This window comes from Tursiops truncatus, chromosome 15 (assembly GCF_011762595.2).
Source record: "Tursiops truncatus isolate mTurTru1 chromosome 15, mTurTru1.mat.Y, whole genome shotgun sequence".
Lineage (NCBI taxonomy): Eukaryota > Metazoa > Chordata > Mammalia > Artiodactyla > Delphinidae > Tursiops > Tursiops truncatus.
In genome coordinates this window covers 37,726,433-37,749,110 of record NC_047048.1, presented here as the reverse complement: position 1 = coordinate 37,749,110, position 22,678 = coordinate 37,726,433, and the positions used below count along the sequence as shown (strand labels likewise).

General features: G+C 60.4%; 2 protein-coding genes across 5 annotated transcripts; both read left to right on the top strand.

Moving 5' to 3' along the window:
- The first annotated feature begins 1,648 nt into the window (after window positions 1-1,648).
- NHLRC4 (NHL repeat containing 4) lies at window positions 1,649-2,050 on the top strand. Its single transcript, XM_019927590.1, has one exon. It carries the CDS (start codon window positions 1,679-1,681, stop codon window positions 2,048-2,050), a length of 372 nt encoding a protein of 123 aa, XP_019783149.1. The 5' UTR covers window positions 1,649-1,678.
- Window positions 2,051-3,666: 1,616 nt separating this feature from the next.
- PIGQ (phosphatidylinositol glycan anchor biosynthesis class Q) lies at window positions 3,667-22,636 on the top strand. Of its 4 annotated transcripts, XR_004522043.2 has the most exons (12): window positions 3,667-3,824; window positions 7,208-7,906; window positions 9,719-9,850; window positions 9,992-10,112; window positions 11,626-11,752; window positions 12,061-12,214; window positions 12,348-12,459; window positions 13,053-13,133; window positions 13,683-13,797; window positions 14,169-14,230; window positions 15,315-15,376; window positions 16,207-16,293. XR_004522043.2 is itself a non-coding variant. In XM_033839590.2 (11 exons), exons 1-11 carry the CDS (start codon window positions 3,688-3,690, stop codon window positions 22,452-22,454), a joined length of 1,797 nt encoding a protein of 598 aa, XP_033695481.2. In that variant the 5' UTR covers window positions 3,667-3,687; the 3' UTR covers window positions 22,455-22,636. The 4 variants fall into 4 exon arrangements, 3 of the variants coding, with proteins under 3 accessions (XP_033695481.2, XP_033695480.2, XP_033695479.2); XM_033839590.2 differs by lacking the exons at window positions 14,169-14,230; window positions 16,207-16,293 and adding an exon at window positions 22,398-22,636; XM_033839589.2 differs by lacking the exon at window positions 14,169-14,230 and having other exon boundaries at window positions 10,064-10,112; window positions 16,207-16,492.
- Window positions 22,637-22,678: the final 42 nt, after the last annotated feature.

The following is a 22,678-nucleotide window of genomic DNA, read 5'->3' as shown; positions in this document are numbered from 1 at the left end:
CTTGACCTCCCGTTAGCACCCCTACCTGGCTACCGCACCCCGACTTCTTATCACCCAATGGACAGACATAAGCCTGACCCTGCTGGCAGGCTGGTGCAGGAACAGGATCAGAGAGACAGGACCCAACCTGTCTAGTCTGTGGGGGTGCAAGATGCAGCCCCTGGAGGCCCCCGCCCTGGACTCTGGTGAGTGACCCAGCCAGCAGGTTGGGGGCACAGCCCCTTCCCCCAGGTCCTGAGATTTCAGTCCTGCTGGAGGACGGAGGCGGTGCTGTCTCCTGAGACAGCAGGTGGTGGAGGCCCTGGGCCCCCTGGGGAGGGTGGGCTGAGAGGACCGTGAGTGCAACCAGCTGTGCAGGGGCAGCGTGAAGAATGTCCCAGAGGCCAGAGTAAAGGCCCCGAGGCAGGAATGTGGCAGCACTGGAAGGTACGTGGTGGGGTCAGCAGCTGAGTGATTGGACTCCTTAGAGCTTCCTTGGGTGCTGCTCAAAGGTGGCCCAGCCAGAGCTCTGCCTCCCTGCCCCCCTTCCCCCCTTCCCCCCGCTCCTCTGCCAGGTGGCTCCTCCCACCCCCTCAGGCTCTGGTTTCCAACAACAGAGCACGAGCCCCCCCAGGTAGGAGACCCCTCCCCACAGCCAGAGAGGCCTAGGAAAGGACTCCTGCTTCACCCCTCAGGAGTTGGAAGTCTCCAAGGGCTGTGTGGGGCAATGGGCAGGGGCTTGGGCTGCCCTCAACAAGGGCCACTTTCCCTGTCTGGAGAAAAGGTTCTATGGGCGGAGGCGTTTGAGAAACACTGCTCATCTGTCACCCCTCCCCCCACCTCGGACACCTAGACGCCCCTGAGCTCATTCCGGCCTCAGAACAAAACCCACAGCAGCCCTCCTGGGTCATGTGTCTCCCAGAATTGTGTTCAGGGACCGCATCTGGGAAAATAGGGCCCAGAAGCACGGCTGGAAGTCGGGACCTGGTGGAACAGAGTCAAATTTGTAAAACAGGAGGAACCAGCACCGCCGGGAAGTGTGCAGGGGGTCCACTGTCACACTGCTTGGCACATGGTGGGGTGTCGTTTCTTTTGCAGCCCCAAACTTGGCCCAGTTGGAGGACTGGCTCAGAGAGGCTGAGGCTGTGATGTCCGCCTACCGGCCAGCTCTCTGGCCTCCTACCCTGACCTCCTGGGCCTCCCCCACCAGCGGGTCAGCCACGTCCCAGGGACCACGCCTCACACTGGACCTGCCTGGAGACCCCACTCACTCCTGGTGGCCCCGGCTGCTTGGGTGGATCCCAGTGCCCGCAGGGGCTGGGGCCTGCACTGCTCCCCAGATGGCCTGCTCTTCCTGACGGCTGGGACTGCACCCTGCATCCACGTGCTGGACCTCTAGGGACGCTCCATCTGCCACCTGCCCTGCCTTGTGCCAGGGGCCAGGGCCTTCGTGATGGAGGACGTGGCTGTGACAGCTGCTGGGCTCGTGGTGATCAGTGACCTGGTCCACAGGGCTGTCCGTGTGCTGCAGCACACCGTCCGAGCCCCTCAAGGCCGCTGGGTGACAGTGGGCACGTTCTTGGCCCCCAGGGGGCTAGCTGTGGACACCCTTGACCACCTCTTGGTGACAGACTACGTGCCCGGGGCTGTGCACAGCTTCACACTGGGCCCTGCCTTGGAGCCACTGGCCCCCGCCTCCATGCTGGGCCTGGAGGGCCCCTGCTGGGTGGGTCTGGGGCCCGATGGGGGCCTGGCTGTGAGCAAGGAGTTTGGGGACGTGTGGCTGTTTGGCAGTGCCCGCCAGCCCCTGTGCTCCCTGGGGGACCTGACTGGGCACCACTTTGGCAGCCCAGCAGGCGTGTGCACCGACGCAGCGGGCAGTGTCATTGTGGCGGACGAGCAGCGGCACCAGGTGACCCTGTTCCCCTGGGCCAGGGCGCCCATCTGCCTGGTGTCCGAGGGGCTGAGGTGGCCCCTGGGTGTGGCCTGTGCGCCCCAGGGCCAGCTCATGGTGGCGGATGCAGAGGACGGCTACATCAAAGTGTACCAGTCCTACTTGGAATTCGCCTGATCCGGTGGGCTTGAACGGGAGCAGCCCCTCACTGTGCATGGGTCCAGCCCCCGGAGTTTGGACCACGACAGGAGGAATGTTCAGGGTTTGCAGGGTCCTCCAGGGCTGCTGGCCATGCCTTCCTGACCTTGTACATTTGCTGACACTCCTGAGCACTGCTGTCGGGCCCGGGCCTGGCCTCCTGTCTTCCTCCTGGAGAGGATTCAGACTTGGTCCACAGCCTGGATCAGCTGCCTCCCAGCCTCCAAGGCCCAAGAGGCCTGCGCTTTGGGGCCCTGGAGATCTTCAGCGTGTTGGGCCAGCTACCAGCACTTACCCAGGCAGGATCTCCCACCAGGTGCCGCAGCCCCAGCCTCCTAATCAGACAGAGGCAGGCAGGGAGGGTGTGGCTGGGCGGGCAGGGCCGGGCTGGGCTGGGCTGGGCAGCCTGGGCAGGGGCGCGGCCCTGCACTGTCCACCATTTTCAGAGGTGCCCCAGGTGCCAAGCCTCCTGAAGCTTCTCTGGGCCCAGCTGAGGTAAGGGGGGAGCAGAGGAGGGGCCCCCCCCAGAGGTGCCCTGGGGTGACACATGGCTGGGTTGGAAGCCTCCATGCTCCTGGTCCACTTCTCCCATGTGACACTGTCTGAGCCTTCATTTTCTCCACTGCAAATGAGGATCAAACAGCTCCAAGCTCATGGGTGGGGTTGCTGGGAGAGTTCCGGGCAGTGGTCAAGTGCAGAAGAGCCTTCCTGTGAGGACAGACTCCTGCTGCTTAAAAATAGCAGGAAAATGAGGCCGGAAGGGGTAGGGGGTGTGTGGGATTACTCTGAGTCAGGAGCCCAGCCAGGCTCCTAGTTCCAGTGGGTGGTCTTCAGGGGAAAGGGCCAGTGCCTAGTCCTGCCCCTGGGGGCTGGTGAGGGGATGGTCTCAGGGGTCTGTGGTTTAGGCCATTGCCTGACAAGGTCCCCTCCATATGTCCCAGCCCCTGCAAAGGTGGGGCAGTATTAAGTGGGTCAGTGTAAGGAAGTGTGTGGGGCAGGTGCTCTGTAAACTTTAGTAGTTGCTGCTGGTGCTAGGGGTATTGTCCCCTGGAACAGGAGGGGCCAGGGACGCCTCCTGACCATCAGATCAGATGGCTTCAGACCCTGGGCTGGCCCTCCAACCTTCGTAGCTCACTTGGCCTCTACAGGGACTAGGGTGCAAAGGGGCCAGTCTGGGGCTGGGGTGGCAGCTTTTTCTGGGACCCTACCCAGGGCCTGGGGATCCTTTCACCCTGGGATGGTGGAGACAAGATGAAGTCTGGGACCCTCAAATGTCAGGTCTACTGGATCCCTCAGATGAAGAAACCAGGCATGGGGGAGGTTTGGTGGCTGTGGGAAGGTGGGGAACTGGAAGGCAGGGGTGTTGGGGACACTGTGGGTAGACTGGAGGGGGAACAAAGATGCTGCGAGGGGGACAAGGACATGGGGGACAAGGACGTTGTGCACAGGGCATGGGGAGGACAAGGACGCAGTAGAGACAAGGGCGCTGCGCGCACGGGCCACCGGCTCTGGCGACCGGAACGTTGCGTGCACGGAACGCTCGGGCGAGGGCCGGAGGGCAGCCCGGGTGCCTTTGGGGCCGGACCGTCGCGCGGCAACGCCGGGAGCGGACGGAAATGGGGCTCGTGTTCCGCGGCGCCGCCGAGGCGGGGCTGGGGGCGGCGAGTGCTGCTGACCGCCCGGGCCCGCCCGACGCGGTCCCCAACCCCACCCCGACCCCGCCAGCTGAGGGCGCGGACCCGGGGAGCAGCCGGTGAGCAATCGGGGGGCGGGCCGGCGTCCTTGCGGCGCGACCTTGGGGAGCCGACCCCGCCGGGCTGTGGGCCCCGACTCTTGCCGCGGCGGCCGCGGAAGCAGGGCCGGGAGCCCGAGGGTCTCCGGAGCCTCCTCCCGGAGGCGGCGCAGGCCTTTTGCCTCTCGGAGCCTCTATTTCCTCATCTGTAAAATGGGGACGCCGCCGGCCGCCGGCCAGGGTGGGCCTGAGACTTGGGAGGGCAGTGAGGACCCACCAGCCCCTGCAGGAGCCCGCCCTCCCAGCCCCACGGGCCGCGTGGATGCCCTGGCGGGGAGTCTGGACCCCCGCCCTGTGGGGTGAAGGGCGGCCGGCCGGTTCCCTCTGGCCCACCCCAACCCGGGTCCCTCTGTGGACCCTTTGGAAGGGCATTCATGGTCAATGGAACTGGCTGTCAGAGCTTTACAGTTGTTCCTGACTGCAGTACAGGGCAAAAACCAGAGCCTGTGGGGAAGAGCATTCTTTACTGAATGCCTGTTGTTTTTTAAACACAAACACATGGAGTAACAATGAATTCTTGTGAGCTACTGAGGAGCAGTGACCAGGAGGCTCCGCAGAGGATGGTTTTAGCCATTTAGATGTCCCTGGCCAGTCATAACTGGGCTTTTGCTCTGAATCAGGTCTTGTGGAGGATGACAGGATGTCCACTTCACAAGGTAGATGGTTGAGTTCAGGTTATGCGGGGAGGGTCGTTCTAGTGACTGCATGCCCTGACTGATCTGGAATGGGCTGGGTCACAGGGAACCAGGTGTCATTCATAACAGAGGCAGCTTTCCCAGGCCTGTGCCCTTGTTTTTATCACAGTCTTTAAAGATGCACACGGCTGCGTGTTACTGCCCCGCTTTCTCCCATCTGCACCTCTGCTATCGATTGCCTCCTCTTTCATCTTTTCCTGGCTGTCTGATCTGAGCAGACTTCTTTGTGTTGGTCACTCCCAGAGGCTGAGGTAGTGGTGGGGATGGGAACTTACCCCGTGATTTAAGAGTTCTCTCTCACTACCCCATAGATGGGAACACCAACCTCTGCCCTCCGCTCTTCCCCAGACATGAGGAGCTTTTTTTTTTCAAGGTAAACTTTGTAGATGAAGCATAAAACACACAAAGAAAGTGCACAGATCGTATGTGTACAGCTCAGTGAATTTTCTGAAAGTGAACCCACCGTGTAACCAGCTTCGCCCAGAGCATCTGCTCAGTGTTAGGCCAGTTGTGTTTATTTTCTGACAGTAGCTCTGGGCAGTTTTCCTTAGCTCCTGTGAAAGAAGTCCCTGAGCAGGGTGTGATTGTGCCATTTGGCTGAGCTGGTGGGTCCCGACAGGCTGGTGCTGAGAGGCTTGGACCATGATGGCTGGTCCCCTATGGTGGTCACCAAGCGAGATGTACTGGGATCCTCACAGGCAGAATTGCTCTGTGTCTCTCACGATGCCCGTGCAGAAGTGTCAGGAAGACAAGGTGGTCCTTGATGCCCTTGCTGATGGCCACAGGAACTTAGCCCCGGGGCTGCCTTTGGGCTCCAGGCTTTCCCCTGCTGACACCCATGTTGCCTGCCCTCTCTGGTCTCTGGGGGGGAGGGGTATTTGGGAGTCCAGCTGCTGCTGGACTCAGAGGGATGCTTTTCAGTCAAAACCCACAGGTGGGAGAAGCCTCGCCCCTCCAGCCCCACTCTGGACTGCAGGGGAGGAAAGCGGCTTCACCAAGTTGCCTTTTTTTTTTTTAATTTATTTATTTTTTGGCTACGTTGGGTCTTCGTTGCTGTGGGTGGACTTTCTCTAGTTGCAGCGAGTGGGGGCTACTCTTCATTGTGGTGTGTGGGCTTCTCACTGCGGTGGCGTCTCTTGTTGCAGAGCGTGGGCTCTAGGCGCGCAGGCTTCAGTAGTTGTGACACACGGGCCTAGTTGCTCCGCGGCATGTGGGATCTTCCCAGACCAGGGCTCGAACCCGTGTCCCCTGCATTGGCAGACGGATTCTTAACCACTGTGCCACCATGGAAGTCCTACCAGTTGCCTCTTAAGCCCTGGGCATTTGAGGCTCCTCCCACAGCCCCCCTGATCCTCAGGAAAGGGCTCCCTCAATGTCGCACCTCCCCAACATGTGTGTCCCTCTCTCTCCCCCTCTCTCCAAGGGCCTGTTGAGCACTGGGGCCTGGAGGACCAGGCTCAGTCTGAGGCCTGTGTCCCTCCCTCAGGTGTATCTCCAACTTGGGGGTCTTAGCTCAGGGCAGCTTCTCTGCCCTTTGTGCTGACACAGTGGGGTCGTTAGTGTCTAGGAAAGGGCGAGCTCCAAGGTGAACCCTCACCAAGGTGAACCTCCTGCCCGTCAGGCCCTGTCTAGGAGGGCTCAGGTGGGAAATGAGTTGCTTACTGAGAATCCACATCCGCAGTGAGCTGACTCCTGTGCAAGGCAGGGCTCACAGTCCCACAGGATTCAGGAATTGCAGCTGCTTGGGGATGTTATTGCTGCTCAGAGGTCCTGGGAAGGCTGGTGTCCCCTCAGCCATTCTCCAGGGCTGGAGAACTTCTCCCACCCCCATTTCTAGAACACTGCCTGGTTGCGGGAATAGGTAGTCCTGAAGGAGGTGCTCAGCTGTGACAAGAGGATGGGGCTCCCAGGGAAGGATGGGCACAGCCGCAGGCTGGAGGGTTGGGATAGAAGCAGAAGCCCCATGGAGCTGAACCTGTTCCCTGAGCACCAAGGCTCCCCCAGGGGGCTCACTGGGAAGGGAGGTGGGCTTTGGCACCAGGCATGTCCCCAGGCATCTTCTGGCGCACCTGTACCAATGCCCACAGCTGCCAGCGGTGTGGACGCATCTGATTTCCCTCAGCTCAGCGGCAATTTGTTTAAATGTTCATCTTTATTCTTGCTAGCTTAGTAAGTAAATCACGGTTTGTTAGATATTTAAATTACTTTAATTGTTAATGAGATTGTAGATTTTTCCATGTGCTACACATCAAAAACTAATCAGTTCCCTAAAAACAAAAATTAAACCCTTGTGCTCACCCCGGCACAGCCTGTGAGTGGTGCTGAGCAGGTCACGTGACCTCATCTGTATCAGCCTGCCTGTGTCTGGAGTGGGGAAGCGTTGCCCTGCCTCAGGGTAGGAATGGGAGTGGCCTGGGCCTGTACTCACAGCAGCCAGGGGCAGAGATGGACAGCTGGGCCCCCCTGCCAGCCTCGTGACCAGACCCAAAGCTGGTTGCCCCCACCTATGGGCCCAGTGGCCACGTGGATGTGTCTGTCAGGGCCACCTGTTGGCCAGGACCTGCAGCCCTGGCACTGCCAGCCACCCCGGGTCCTCGGGGCACAGTGGCACCGGCAGCAGCTCTGAGCTGAGCCCCTCCTCTCTTCCAGAGGCCCCGGCATGGTGCTCAAGGCCTTCTTCCCCACGTGCTGTGCCTCGGCGGACAGCGGCCTCCTGGTTGGACGGTGGGTCCCGGAGCAGAGCAGTGCCGTGGTCCTGGCTGTGGTGCACTTCCCCTTCATCCCCGTCCAGGTCAAGGAGCTCCTGGCCCAGGTGCAGCAGGCCAGTCAGGTGGGCGTGACTGTGCTGGGCACCTGGTGCCACCGCCGGCAAGAGCTGGAGGAGAGCCTGGGCCACTTCCTGGAGGGCCTGGGCGCCATCTTCTCCCACAAGCCCTGGTTCCAGCTATGCCGGGAGAGAGGCAGCAAGTCCTGGAGCTGCAAGGCCACCCACTGGCGGGGGCCCGCCTCCCCTGCCGCCTCCGGCGAGGACCAGGTCATGCTTATTTTCTACGACCAGCGCAAGGTGCTGCTGTCCCAACTGCACCCGCCCATGGCCCTGCCCGACCGCCAGGCTGGGGACACCACAGCCAGCGCGGGGGGCCTGGCTGCTGTCTTTGACACAGTGGCGCGTAGCGAGGCACTCTTCCAAAGTGACCGGTTCAATGAGGGCCCCGTGCGGCTGAGCCACTGGCAGTCGGAGGGCATGGAGGCTAGCATCCTCGTGGAGCTGGCCAAGTGGGCAGCAGGGCCTGTCTGCCTGTTTCTGGCCTGCCTGCTGTCTCTCATCTCAGCTGCCAGCTCCTGTCGGTAGGTGCCCCTTGGCCAGGCAAGGGAGAGTTGGGCCCCTGAGGCCTAGGCCCACCCCTTGGTGTGCAGGGATCATGGAGGCCCAGATGGCCCGTCTGAAGCTTACCGCTGCCCCCTGCACCCCTGCTCTCATCCCACGCTCCCTCCGCACTGTAGCTCAGAGGATACCCTAGTGGTGGTTTCTGTTCTGGTGTCCCTCGCTCCTGTGGCAAAGCTAGGCTTCCTGGAAGCCCCTGTGGTTGCGTGGGACACACTGAGTAGGGATACATGGTGACCCTCAGACAACTCAGGTCCCTGAAAGGAGAATTAGATGATGAACAGACCGGGTTGTTGCCGCGCAGCGGCCACTGTTTGCCTTGCTGGCAAGTTGCTTGTCCTGCAGACCCACAGGCCCACCTGCTTCCCTGGCCCCGACCTCGCAGGAGAGGCAGCCCTGGGAGGCTGTGGGACAGCATCCACTTGCTGTCTGTGGGGCTGGGGGTGTGGTCCCCAGCCTGGGCCGCTCTCTAGAATTACCGGAACACTCCTGGCTGCGGGCCTGGTCAAGGGATTTGTAAAAGCCCCTGGGGGCCCTGAGGATGCTGGGGCAGCACGTGGGTGTTCTGGCGAGTTAGCCACAGGACCCTCTCTCTATGAGAAGCCACCTCCCTGGTGGTACCACCTGGTATGGGACAACTGTGCTGCATCCTGAGGTCCAGGGTTTCGACTGTCAGGTTTGGGGACTGGCCTCGCCGGCTCACCAGGGGCTCTGGGAGTGCTCGGGCCTGTCCCTGCAGAGAGACCCCAGCAGCTACGTGTGCACACCACCTTGGGCTGTGGGGGCTGCTGGGTATCCTGTCCTGAGCGGTGGGTTTCAGAGCTTCACAGCCCCTTGGAATGAATCGTGTGAAAGTGTGTCTGGGCCTGCGTGCAACTTTGGGAAGAGAAATTCCTTTTGTCAGCTCTCAAAGAAAGCAAGAAAGGTTATGAACCGCTTGAGTGCCCCGAATCCCGATCTGCCCCTTAGGTAGGCAGGTGCTGGCTGTTGGCGGAGGTCAGGAGCCCTGTGACGTCCATGTGGGGCATGGCTGTTGCTGCCCAGGGCAGGTGCAGGTGCTGCCCAGGGCTGGTCTGAACCTCGGGGAGACCCTGCATGGGGGTCTCTGCAGCCCATGCGAGGCTGCCTTCCACTGGACTGGAATGGGGGGTGCAGTGCAGACCACACGTCACTCTTGGAATTGGGTCAGAGTGGCTTGGCTGAGGACAGAAGCTTCAAACCTTCAAGGTCAAGACCTCCTTCCTCCCGAGGGCCTGAGCGTGATCATCTGGCAGCTCTGCACTTTGCACGAGCCCTTTAGGTCCCTCCTGCCGGCAGTGGGGCTCTGGGTGGGAGCTAGGCTCTGAGTTGCCATTGGACGCTTTGTCCATCTTTGCTTGAGAACATCTCCCCTCAATGCCTTCATGTCTGTGAAGTGTCTGGTTCTTTCTTTGCTGCGTGAGAGATAATTCTCGTTGAGCAGTCAGGTCAGCTGAAACCCTTGACACGGACACGCGTCCGGCAGGCACTCAGCTTCAGTGCCTGGAGTCAGCACCTTGCGTTCCCAGTTGATGTTTGTGAGTGACCGCAACCCCCGCTGGGCTGCCCACCTGGGTCCTCCCCCCGTGTCCCCGCCCCGCTGAGTTCAGGAGTGTGGCTACTGGTATTTGGGGAGACCAGGGCCCTTCCTCTCTGCACGTTGAGGGATATTGGCCACGGCTGAGACGGCCCTCCCTCCCTGTTGGGCAGAAGAACCCCAGAGACCCGGAGGTCCATCCTTCTCCCCTCCTCCGCAGGGTGTTCAAGCTGTGGCCACTGTCCTTCATCTGGAGCAAACTCTCCACGTGCGAGCAGCTCAGGCACCGGCTGGAGCAGCTCACACTCATCTTCAGCACCCGGAAGGCTAAGAACCCCGCCCAGCTGATGAGGTGCGGGTCCTGCCCTGGTCTCCTCCACAGTGGCCAGACGCGCCACGGGCCCAGCCCCTTCCCCACAGCAGGCCTGCCCAAGCTGACCCTTTCTGGCCACGCCATCCTCACCACTCGCTCCTGTTGGACCCCTCCTTCCAGGAAGGCCAACATGCTTGTCTCTGTGCTCTTGGATGTGGCCCTTGGCCTCACGCTGCTGTCCTGGCTCCACAGGAAGGACCTCATCGGGCAGCTGGCTGATGCCCTCATCCCTGTGGCTGACGTGAGTTGGTTGAGGTGTACTTGAACACCTGTTTCCCAGGGTTGGGGGGCAGGACCCTTCCTGGGGGCAGCAGAGCCCCCTCAGCCAGCCAGAGCAGCTCACCCCTGACCCCAGACAAGTCCCCTAGGAGCTGCTGGGTCTTACAGAATAGGTGGGGCTGTGTAGACCTGGGCCCTCCAGCTCCTGGCCTCTTCCTGCAGGTGGCCTGTCTGGAGCCCCCTTGTGTTGGAGACTTTTAGGGGGAGCCACCTCCCTGCCAGGCTCAGTGTCATGGCATCCCCATTGCCTCCCCACCGTGCATGACCATTTCTGCTCTCCTGGTTCTTCGGGGTGGCTCACTTTTGGCCTGGGCGCTCTGCACAGTCAGCATCACAGAGACCTTGTGTGCGTGCCGGTGTCTGTGTGGTCGAGCTCAGCCTCCCACCCTGATGCCTACACCAGTTCTGCATCTCCCATGCTGAGAGCCAGAGGCACCAGCTCATCGGCTGTGCTCCTGAACTTGCCCTGCACAGTCTGTGCGCCGCTCCCAGGGCCTGGGCACCGCCCCAGCCTCCTCTCCCTTCCACAGTCATCCTCCCACTGTCTGTCCGTGCTGGCTCTGAGCCTTCATCTTCTTTGCCTCCTTCAGAGGCCCTGTCACTTCTATTGGGAGATTGTCTTCTTGCCTAGGGCAGCCCCTCTGGTCCCTCAGTGCCCCACCCCCCCTCCCCCTCTGCCCAGGCCTCTGTGGGGCTCCTGGCCCTGGGTGTGGTAGAGCCGCTGCAGCCTGGCTGCGAGGTCCTTGTGGACTCAGCTGCTGCCTGCTGTCATCAGCGTCCAGGCACAAGTGTGCACTGGGCCTGCTTGTGGCCAGGCCAGGACCCTGCAGGCAGGAGCCCCTACAGGCCAAGAGTCCCATAGCTTCTCAGGGAAGCCTGGCCCAGGAGGCAGGAGGGTGCTCTGCCTTTTGGCCAGCTTCATCCTAGGCCTCCCTTTTGCAAAATTGCTCAGAAATATAAATATTTAATTTAAAAATGAAAGCCTCTTCCTGACGCCAAGCTCTTATCCTTTAAATATTAAATAAGGTCTATTTATAAAGAACATTCTGTTCCCCTTCTCACTGCTCCTGACACGGCAGAGGCCTTCACCCAGGGTTGGAAAAGGCCTGCATTGGTACGTGGGAGGGAGGTGGCAGACTCTGGGGCAGGGATGTCGGTCCTGTGGCCTCAGTGTTGGGGATGAGGCCAGGAGTCCTGCAGGCCTGCCTCCCAGGGCTGGCACAGCTTTCCTCCTGGGGCGGCCAGGACAGTAGTTGGCCTCCCTGCTTGCTTGTGAGGGTCCCTGTGCTATCTCTGGTCCTCACTTGACATTGTTCTTCCCTCTGCGGGACCCTCCAGCACCCACCTCCTCCCTGCCCGCCTTCTACGGGGGCCCCTGATGGGCTTGACCCCCTCACTCTCACTCAGGGTCACCCAGATGGGTAACTGGGGTGGGGCCAGTTGATGGACGGTGTGGCCCTCATGTGTCCTCGCAGCACGTGGCCGAGGAGCTCCAGCATCTGCTACAGTGGCTGATGGGCGCACCCGCTGGGCTCAAGATGAACCGGGCGCTGGACCAGGTGCTGGGCCGCTTCTTCCTGTACCACATCCACCTGTGGATCAGTGAGTGCCAGCGGTCAGGCGGGCCGCCTCGGGGTTTCACCCAGCCCCACTGACCCGCACTTTGGCTCCTGAAGCCCGTGCCCCCGGGGACATAGACCCTGGCTGAGGGGGGGCAGTGGGGCCCAGCCAGGCCCTGTCCCCTTGGTCTCTGCTTCCTGTTGACCCAGCATCCCATGTGTGGAGCCTTGCTATGCTGTGCTGGCCACTCACAGTTTCCAGAAGCTTGGGGCAGCCATCCTCATGGTGGGCTTGGGGGGGACCAGGACCTCCCTGGGCTCCCCCCTCAAGGCTGACCCCCATCCCACCAGGCTACATCCACCTCATGTCCCCCTTCATTGAGCGCATCCTGTGGCATGTGGGCCTCTCAGCCTGCCTGGGCCTGACGGTCGCCCTGTCCATCCTCTCAGACATCATAGCCCTCCTCACCTTCCACATCTACTGCTTCTATGTCTATGGCGCCAGGTGGGTGTGCACCCCCCCACTCCTGCGGGCTGACCCAGTGCAGCCCCCCGAGCCCTGGGCACCACAGACAGGCTTCCGGGGCCGGGTGGGCATGGGGTCACCAGCCCAGCTCTGATGGTACCACGTCCTGCAGGCTATACTGCCTGAAGATCCATGGCCTGTCCTCACTCTGGCGCCTGTTCCGAGGGAAGAAGTGGAATGTTCTGCGCCAGCGCGTGGACTCCTGCTCCTATGACCTGGACCAGGTACCGGCTCCAGCTCCAGTCCAGCTGCCCCTTCCGATGGGCCGGTGCAACTGCTCAGGCACCACAAGGGGCAGCCTCACTCCTGTTTTGCAGGGCTCCGGGGTGTATGGGGAGCTGCAAGGGGTAGGGTGTATGCAGGACCTCAGACAGGGCGAACCTTGCCCAGGCGGGGATGGACCCTGCTCTCAGGAGGCTGCGGGGCTGCAGGTGCTTAAGTTGACCTTGCACAGGGCTTGGCTCTGGCTAGTCCCATTAGCTTGCTCAGACCTGACACAGGGACCCTGAGTGCTGCCTTCCAGGGCACGTTTTTTGCTGCCTAATTTTCACCACCCTCCTGTCTTTAGTGTACGGGCTGTATACCCTGTCAGCTGGTCTCCCCAACCCCTGTCACCCCATGTGTCACCGGGTCTGGAGGCAGGTGTCCCTCCCAGTACTGGAGAGAGCTGTCCTGAGTGGGCTTCCCCAAGTGGTCTCAGGAAGCTGGCAGGCGTTCCATCTCTGCTCAATTACAGGACGGATTTAGTGGGATGGGTATCGGGTGTGCCCAGTGCTGGCAGGGCTGTCGCTGATGCTGGCATCCTTTCTCCCTGTAGCTGTTCATCGGGACCTTGCTGTTCACCATCCTGGTCTTCCTTCTGCCCACCACGGCCCTGTACTACTTGGTGTTCACCCTGGTGAGCCAAGTGCTGTGTACCATGGGGGTGCTGGGCGTGTCACCTGGCCAGTGGACCTAGCCCACAGTGCTTGGAGTGGTGACTGCTAGCAGCTGTGGGCAGGTCGTCCATCCCTGCCGGCCACATGGGGTGTGGCTGTTCTGGACTCTGGGCAGTGTGTGCTGGCCCTGGAACAGGCAGGGGTCCCACCCGCGGGGGACACCACCCACTACTGCTCTGGGACACGCATCTGGGTTCACAGAGGGCAGGGGTCTCCCGTGTTATGGGGGAGGCGAGCACAGACAGCAGGAGGGGAGTGGCCCCCGGGTGGCTGGGCTGAGGGCCCAGTGGCATGTTTCCCTGGGTTGGAGCACCACCTCCTCTGACCTGGCAGCAGGGCAGACCGCTCCAGCCTGTGGCTTCCCTGCCTCCTTGTGCTCAGGCCTCAGGTTCAGGGCGGGGGTCCCTGCCCTCCTCTTGGGACCCGTCAGGCTGTTCTGCTCAGGGGCATGCAGTGTGGCTGTGGCCACAGTCCCAGGTCAGAGACCCTGAGCACTGTCTGTGATGCAGCTCCGGCTCCTGGTGGTCGCTGTACAGGGCCTGATCCATCTGCTTGTGGACCTCATCAACTCCCTGCCACTGTACTCACTCGGCCTCCGGCTCTGCCGGCCCTACAGGCTCGCAGGTAGGTCTGCATGCTGGCTAGGCGGCGCACCTGCGGGCCCTGGATGCAGCCGTGTGTGGGGCGGGCAGGGAGGACAAGAACCTGGTCCCGGGGCCTGAGCTGGAGGGAGAGGCTCCCTGCCCTCAGGTTCAGAGGCCACATAGGCAGCCCTCAGCCTCCCCTGTGACGAGTGTGGACGTTTGCTCTGAGGTCTGTCTGCAGTAGTCCTGTAGGTGGTGCCTGAAAGTGGCTCAGAAAAGACGTGTCTCGTGTGGTTGTGTGGAGCTGTGTGTGCCTGCTGGTGCCTCTCCTCCTGGAGGGGACCGGCCAGGGTGGAGGACGCCGGGCTGGCCAGAGCTGTGTGACAGGCGTGCCTCCCGCCCCGCCCCCAGCAGGCCACCACCTGCGGGGACAACACGCACCAGCTCAGCTGCTCCTGTCATCCCCTCTGCAGGTGATGCCCCTGTTTGCATGCTGACACCAGCCACGGGTTGGCCAGATGCCCCTGACAGGAGGCTGTCCCCACTGCAGGCCTAGGGAGGCCCGACCCAACTGGTCACTGAGTTGTGGGTTGGCTCATCCGGTTCAGGGGCTTTGAACATAACAGGAAACTTGAGGAGTTGCTGGCACGGCCCCAGAGCTGACCAGCATGCCCAGGAGCCCCTGGACTAGTTTGCAAATGGCAGCTCGGCCGCACGCCAGAGTTCACGGCTGCTGCTCCCAGCCAGTTCCGAGTCAGAAGACATGAATGTGCATGTTCCCTGGGCTTTGGGCCTTGAGTCTGCCCGCTGGATGGCCTCAAACCCTCTTTCCAAGCCACGTTCTCCACAGACCCCCAGGTGGCCCAGGCCAGGGGCCCATGTGTAGTGCTGCCCATGCTCCCTGGTCCCCCAGCCCCCACCCACACTTCAGCACGCCTGGAAGCAGGCAGGTGGAGAGCCTGGACCCGGCACCTTCCTCTCCCAGCCCTCAGCTCACAGCTAGAGCAGAGTCCTTTTAACTTGACATAAAAGGCCACAGATGCCGCCTCTTCTCTCCACCGAGTTTGCCTTGGGGCCTCTTCATCAATTGATAATTAGCTCCTGTTTCTCCTTTCAAGACCTTCCGCCTTGGGAATCCCCAGGCTTGAGAGCCCACACTGCAGGCCAGAGTGTGGTGGGTCCCTGAGTCAGCCGTGCACACAGCAGTTGGAAGGCACTGAGATGCCAGCAGGGTGCCCACCACCCAGCAAGTGCCTCGTCCACTCTGGGAAAACCCCTGTCCTACTCAGAAAGCAGCACAACCTGCCCGCTTTTCCCCGCCTGCTAGACCCGCAGCTTTGGTCTCTCAGTGCAGTTCTGCAGGAGGCCCTGACGAGGGCCAGGCTGCCGCTCAAGGAGGCAGATGGGAAGGACGGGCTGGAGAGGCGAGCTGCTGCCCGGGCACCCTGTAGCCCTCGGAATGCCGCTCGGAGCAGGAGCGCTGGTGGGGGCGGCCTGCAGGGCCCTGGGAGCCCTGGAAGGCCGCCCTCCCTCACGGGGACCTTGCTCTCCTTACAGCCGGGGTGAAGTTCCGAGTCTTGGAGCACGAGACTGGCAGGCCCCTCCGCCTCCTGATGCAGGTAAGGCCTCCACACAGCCCTCATGCTGTTGCCCTCCATGAGGCCACCCATGTTCTGAGGCATGTTCTGTGCCGCCCTGGGTGTGGGCCTCACAGGCCTGGGTGAGGTGCAGGCAGGAGGGCCCAGCAAAGCTGAGGGGTGGGGCCCGGGGGAGACTCGCCCACCCCCAAGGCCTCTGGGCACCATGAACCTCTGTGCCTGGAACCTCCCCCAGCAGGGCCCATATATGGGGTCCCGTATGCTGTGCCAGACACCCTCAGCCACCCAGGGCACCTGCCTGCTGGGCCTGCATCCCTGTCTCCTGCCCTGGGCCCCCGGGCTCTCCTTCCAGGCAGAATAGCAGAGACTTGGCAAAGGCCTCAGGACACGCCTGAGGCCTACTCTGTTGAGCTCCTTTATCTTAAGCAGTCTGGGGCCTGTCTAGCGGGAGGGAGCAGGCCAGGTGCCGGTGTTGCTGAATGCAGGTGTCCGGTTGGCCTGAGGGGAGAAGTCAGATGCTGAGGCAGCTGGGCCCTGTGTGGTTTTCTCGGGAGTGTCCTGAGTCCCACTTGAGGAGGCTCCAGGGAGCTGAGTGAGTCTTGGAATGGAGGGGTCGGTGCCCCGCAGCCGGGCCAGAGCGGAGCCCGCCTGACCGTGGCCCAAGCCTGCCTCCCAAGCCGCTCACCCTGACCCCCGTGTGCCCCAGGTGAGAGCGCATCTGGCACAGAGCTGGCCCTGCCCCATGGTTGTCCAGCCCAGGGACCCCCCACGCAGGCCTGCCGGTCCTAGAGAGCTGGACTCCCAGGGAGTTGGGGGCTGTGTCCCGCTGACCGCTGCCCTTGTGCTTCCAGATAAACCCCCTGCCCTACAGTCGCGTGGTGCACACCTACCGCCTCCCCACCTGTGGTTGCCACCCCAAGCACTCCTGGGGTTCCCTGTGCCGCAAGCTGTTCTTCGGGGAGCTCATCTACCCCTGGAGGCAGAGAGGGAACAAGCAGGACTGAGGGGCCCTGGCCACCAGCCGGCCCAGCACCACCTCCTGCCAGGGTGTCAGGGTAGCACATGGTCCTGCTCTTTGCCTTCCTGCCCCTGGTTGCCTGGGGCCTCTGCAGGCCCTGCCGGGGCCCTGCCTGCCACATCTCCTCCTGTCTCTGAGGTCGTGGGAGTAGTGAGCAGGAGGATGCGGGAACGGCCAGCCAGGCCAGCGGCCCACGCTCCAGCACCAGCACATTTGCCTCGGGAACCCCCTGCTGACCTGTTGTGATGGCACGGTTAACCTGGTGCGCACCGGCCCCCCAGGCCTATCCAGAACCCCCGTCCTGCCCCCCACCCCAGTCTATACCCAGACCCTAGGAGGGGGTGCAGAGCCCTGCCTCTGCCCACCATGCCCGTTCCCAGTGGGGTGGGCTGGCAGGTCTTTCTGGCTGCTCATTGGCGCCCCATCCTATCATGACGTGGAGGGGATCCTTCCCAGGGTGCACTCAAGTGTCCTTGAGACTCTGGCCCCCAAGCATCTCCTTCTCTGGGGGATGCCCTCCTGGGTCCCCAGTGCCTTCCAGCTGTCTCAGTGGAGCTACCGCCAGCCAGTCTGGGGGATCCAAGCCACTGCTGAACCCCAGCGCAGTCCAGCAGCTCCAGGAACCTGGGCAGCAGCGCCCCTCACGCCCTGATTCGCATAGGGCTTACTTGTTGATGCTCCTGGAGAGACTGCTCTGCAGGAGGAGCTGCCCTCAGGGCTTTGGGTGTCCCTGTGTGAAGCCAGGCCACATGGGGTGCCTGGAGCTGTCAGCAAAGACCCACGCACCCGGCTGCCCCGTTCCTGCCCTGTACCCCTGCAAATCTTCCATCTCGCTCACCGGCTTCTCCTGGGCAGATGCTCCTGCAGCCCCCAGGGAGGGGTCCTAGCACTCAGGCTGCATCTCCCTGCTGGCCACAGGCAGAATCTGAGTGTGGGTGTGAGCCCCAGAATCCCCAGGGGGAGGAAGCCTCAAGATGCGGTTGGCGTCACATGCGGTGTGTCATCGTGGAGTTGGAGATGTTCATGCTGTAGGCAGCGGGGCAGCGCTCTCTGTCCATCCCAGGCACTTGGGACTGTCCACTTCTGCCACCCACGCTCCTTGGCTGTGGGCCACAGTGGGAGGGGGCCTGGAGGAGTCCCCACCAGCCCAGGGTCGGGCAGGAGGGGTACTGGCTCTGTCTTTTCTGCTGGGACAATAAAGCCTCCCACATATTTGGAGTGTGCGCTCTGCCTTCCCATCACCACGTGGGCAGTGGGTCTGGGGAGGCGCCCCTTCTCCTGGGGTGGCGGGACAGCTGGCCCCCACTTTTTGTCTTGAGATGATTACCATGCCTGTTTCCTGTTTGTTGCCAAGCTGCGGGGCACTGGGCTCCCTGTCCCCTAGAGCAGGCCTCTTTGCAGGTCTGGTGTGTGTGTACGTAGGCTCTGGCCTCTTGAAGATGTCCTCGTGTGGATGGATGGACCCAGGGCCACTTGCTTTCCAGTTTTGGCCTTGCCGTGGCATGAGGAGCTCCCAGGGCAGGGCTGGGGGCAGGGGTGCAGACCTCTCTGGGAGCAGGGGTGAGCTCTGATATATATATTTGTCACCACCTGAAACCTGTGGACTCCACACAGGAAGGGGCTCTCCCTGATGGACTCTGCCTGACCTGCAGCCTCCAGGGGCCCTCAGGTGGCTTCCTCTGTGCCTGCTGTACTGGCTACGGAGGCAAGGGGGTTGGAGCCCAAAGGTCACTCAGCAACTGCCAGGCCTGCATCACCACTGAGGGTCAGCAGAGGGCCCCACATGGCTCCTGATGGGCAGGACCACACCCCAGAGCCTGCTGAGAAGAGCCTCCATCACCTGCATTTCTGGGGCCACCTTCCCAGTCACTAGATGCCAAGACACAGAGATGGCCCATGGGGCCTGCCTCACCTCCCGCTGAATTCTCTCCCCTGCTCCGCCCAGCCTGCTGGGCGGCGGTGGCTGTGTTCCAGGCATTTTCTGGCAGCTGTCACTCTCATGCCAGGTGTGGGGCTGCCTGCCCATCTCCCAAGGGCCAGCCCAGGCCTGGCACCAGAGCTGGCCGAGGGAACAGTGGTCACTCCAGCCACTAGCAGCCACCAAGACGTGCCACCTGCATGTCCTAGGCTGCTCCTATCCTGTGTGTCGTCCCTGGACCTGTACAGCCCTTGCCTAGGGACAGCCTTCATCTGTGGCCCCTCATCCTCAACCCAGGGCTCTGACCACCCCTGCCACGCTGACCTGGCAGAGCCTTGTCCTACAACTTCTCCGAGGCTGATCCTCAGGCTGCCCTGAAAAGTGGATGATTCCCTTTTCAGCTGGGGCCACCACCTCCCAGACAGGTCCTCACGGCCACCCACAGAGAAGGGCCCTGTGCTCTTCCAGTGTGGAGACAAGCTCAGAGAGGGGAGGTGAGCTGCTGAAGCAAGCGGTCTGAGCCACATAGTTCACTCCCGCCAGCTCCCTCCTGTCCTTGAAAACTTACTTTGATGTGATTTCAACTCAAAGAAACAGCTAGCACATCACAACCTTCAGCAAATTCCCTGGGGCTAATGTTCTGCCACAGCTGCTTTTTCGTGCTCGTGCTCTAACTTTTCTAAACCATCTGATCATCAGTTGCCCCTAATTGTGCTCCTAAGATGCCCAGTGTATATCTTGTAAAGCCAAGGACTGACCTGTGTAACCAGGGCACGGCAAGGAGCATGGGTGGGGCCACCTTGCTTCCCATGCTCCTGGGCGCCAGTCTCAAGAACCCTTTGCCCTCAGCCACCCCACAGCCCGTCTCTGCCTTTCCCAGCACTGGGGTCCTCAAAGATCCAGCCAGTCACTTGGTAGCCTGTCCCTATGTGGGGTTCATCTGATGATTCTGAGATTCAGTTCCTGTGCTCTTAGTGTGAACATGTAAATGCCGCTGTGTCCTTCTCAGGCATTGCCTTGGGAGGAACACTGTGTCTGCCCAAACCAGTGACGTCAACCTGACCCACCAGGTTCTCTGCAAAGCTACTCTCCCTTTTACATAACAAGTGATTAGTACAGAGATATTTTCGACCACGTGACCGTCCCGTCCCTCCTCCCCCTCTGGCCCACTAGCTGGCAGCGTCCACCATTGATTCTTGCTGGGTACACACAGCTTTCCACGCCCTCTGCCTGTAGGACTTGAGTGGGGCCTCTCCTGGCAGCAGGCCTGGACTGGGGGTCAAGTAACTGACACTTGTGTGAGAGCTCCTAGGGCACCAGGGCCAAGGTCTGTTTGCCCCAATGGGTGGTCCCCAGGCCCTTCTGAGTGGACAGCTTTGGGTATCCTGGAGTGGGGGGAAGGAGGCACCCCAGACCACTTGTTTGTTCCCTCCTGGACAGAGGCTGAGTCTGGAGGCCTGGCGCCCATCCTCACTCGGAGCCAGTGGGTGTGGGAACTGCAGGGGAGACTGTCAGGGCTCTTCACCAGACACCTCTGGGGCCTCCAGAGGGACTCAGAGTTACCCTCGACCACCCAACACCTGGGCGCCTCGCAGGGCTGACCCAGGACCTGCGATCGGAGGGCTGTTCTGGGCTGCTTTGTCCTTGGCCTGAGGTTCCTCCAAGGTCCCCTGGGCCAGGCCTGGCACTTAGTGGGTCCCAGAGCGTCCTTGCAGAAGGGCATGCAGCTACGTTGGAGGCCGGCTCCTCCACCCACAGGGCCTCCTGGACAGCAGGGAATGGCACCCCTCCAGCCATCCCTCCCTTGACTGGGCCCCACTGCCCCAGACCCTGTGGGTTCCTGCGGTGCCTTTCTGCTCTGAGGTTGGGAAGTCGGAGGTCAGAGGGAACCGGAGCAGCACAGGAAACCAGTAAATCAGGAGGACAGGAAGCACCTGACAGGTTACTGAGTCTTGCTCCCAGGATCAGACTCCGTGGACAGGTTCTAGGGATGGTCACGCCTGCTGCACAAGCTGTGCTGGGAAGGACCCAGCTGGCCTCACTTCGTCCCTGGTGATGGAGAACCAGGCAGCGGGGCCTACAGCTGCTGGAGCCCCTTCGGGGGAAGTCCTGATGTACAAAGGGTGCTTTTGGTTTAAATTCTCTGCAAAGTGGAATGATAATAGTTTCTCACCCCCCATCCCTTCTGGGCAGCCTCAGAAACCGAGGACATGTCAGCCCCACATGGCTTCCAGCCCCAGAGAGGGGCCTCAGTGACTTCCAAGCAGGGAGTAGGCAAAGCCAGGCTGAGGCGGGCTCCAGCTTGGGTGTAGTGACCTCTGCCAGAGAGGCCGCCTTGGCCGTGGTTGGGGGGTGGCAGGTTGTGGGGACTCAGCTCCCCGCCCCCACCAGCTGAAGGCTAACAAGACTCTGCCCACTGGCTGTCGTTTCTGTAAACACTGTGCTGTGGGTGCATGTGCCCTTTCTCTTTTTTTTCTTTTTTAATAAATATATTTATTTATTTTTGGCTGTGTTGGGTCTTCATTTCTGTGCGAGGGCTTTCTCCAGTTGCGGCAAGCGGGGGCCACTCTTCATTGCCCAGGCTCAGTAGTTGTGGCTCACGGGCCTAGTTGCTCCGCGGCATGTGGGATCTTCCCAGACCAGGACTCGAACCCGTGTCCCCTGCATTGGCAGGCAGATTCTCAACCACTGCGCCACCAGGGAAGCCCCATGTGCCCTTTCTGTACACGCTGGGGGCCATGTCTGCTGTAAGCCATCATCCAGGGTTTGGCCACTCTGTGGATTACGAATGAGCAGGTGGCCTTGCCCATCCCTGGCCAGCCTCTGCTCTTGAATGTCCCAGAGGGCCAGGAGGATACCAGGAAAGCCTCTCCCTGAAGGCAGGTGAGAAAGGCCCAGGTGCCTGCTGCCCACCCAACAGAGGGACCAGCTCCTCAGGAAGCCTCCCCGGGCACCCCACCAAAGTGAAACAGCAGAGTCCACATGGCTCACTGCCCAATGAGGGTTATCTGCAGCTTGTAGGGGGTGGTCACTTGGTGTTGTGCCCTGCCCATGCAGGGGTCTGCTCTCTATGAAGACCACCTGCTGCTGGAGACACAGCCCAGGCTCAGTGATCCCTTGGGAGGAGTTCTTGCTGCCCTGTTTCTCGCCTGCTGGACAGATGTGCCAGCCCAGCTGTCCTTGGTGCAGCCCTCGGGGCCTGGTCACTATGATGATGTGCTTGTTCTCTCTGCACAAATCTGCTTTTTAGGGAGCCCCAACCCACACGTGGCCTCTCCCTAGCATGCACCCTCAGTGCCTCGTCCAGCTGAGTCTAGTGGCTCAGCTTGGACAATGTATCCTTTTGATTGATTTATTATTTTTAACAGCTTCATTGAAGCATATTTTACATATTATAAAATTCACCCATTTCAAGTGTGCAATTCAAGGATTTTTAATAATTTTATCAAGTAGTATAACCATCACCAATTTTAGAACATTTTCATCACCCCAAAGGGAAACAGGGTACCACTAAGCAGTTACTCACCATTTTCCCCTCCCCCAGGCGCTGGCAACCACTAATCTACTTTCTGTGGATTTGCCTATTCTGGAAGTTTCACATAAATGAAATGTAGCAGGTATCAGCACTTTATTCCTTTTTATGGATGAAAATCCATTGTGCGGATAGGCCACATTTTGTTTATCCATTGATTTGTTGATGGATGTTTGAGTTGTTTCCACCTTTTGGCTATTGTGAGTAATGCTGCTGTGAATATTCATGCACAAGTTTTTGTTTAAGTGTATATTTTCATTCCTCTAGGAGAGGAATTGCTGCATTGTATGGTACTTTTATGCTGAACTTTTTGACTTACTAGTTGTCAATTACATGTCATATGTGAATATGTTTTCGTGAAAATGTTATCAATGACGAGAACATCACTCTCCACCTCCAACCCCAAAGGAAACGATGCTATCCATTTGGTGAGCATCATTCCAGGTTTTATCCTGTGCATACATTACATTTTGCTATATGTAAATCTAGAATGAAATGAACTAAGTTTTTAAAGCATAATCGTTGAAGTTACACTGAATATACTGTACTATCATTTGCTTACTTGTCTTCTCAGGTCAGTATTGCCTGCATCTTACCTTGTTCATCGAAGGGGCTGCGTGAACCTGGTTGATTTAATGGCACCCTATCGGGGGCTCCAGATGGCTTCACTACTTTCACCATCACCACAGCGCTACAGTGAAATTCTTTCAGCTAATTTCTGAGAATTTCTCCAGGCTCAGTGAGATATGGAATTATTAGGCTGTTCAACCAACCTCCCAGAGAGCTGTTCCCCACATCCTGGCCCACATGCGACATTGCCAATCTAATATGAAAAGGGTATTACTTTGCTTCACT

Bases quoted from the DNA above. Each gene is read 5' to 3' on its own strand.
- NHLRC4 (XM_019927590.1), top strand. From the start codon at position 1,679: ATGCTGGGCCTGGAGGGCCCCTGCTGGGTGGGTCTGGGGCCCGATGGG.
- PIGQ (XM_033839588.2), top strand. From the start codon at position 3,688: ATGGGGCTCGTGTTCCGCGGCGCCGCCGAGGCGGGGCTGGGGGCGGCG. The intron at 9,851-9,991 runs GTGCGGGTCCTG...CCCTCCTTCCAG, and splicing joins AACCCCGCCCAGCTGATGAG to GAAGGCCAACATGCTTGTCT. The intron at 12,460-13,052 runs GTACCGGCTCCA...TTCTCCCTGTAG, and splicing joins GCTCCTATGACCTGGACCAG to CTGTTCATCGGGACCTTGCT.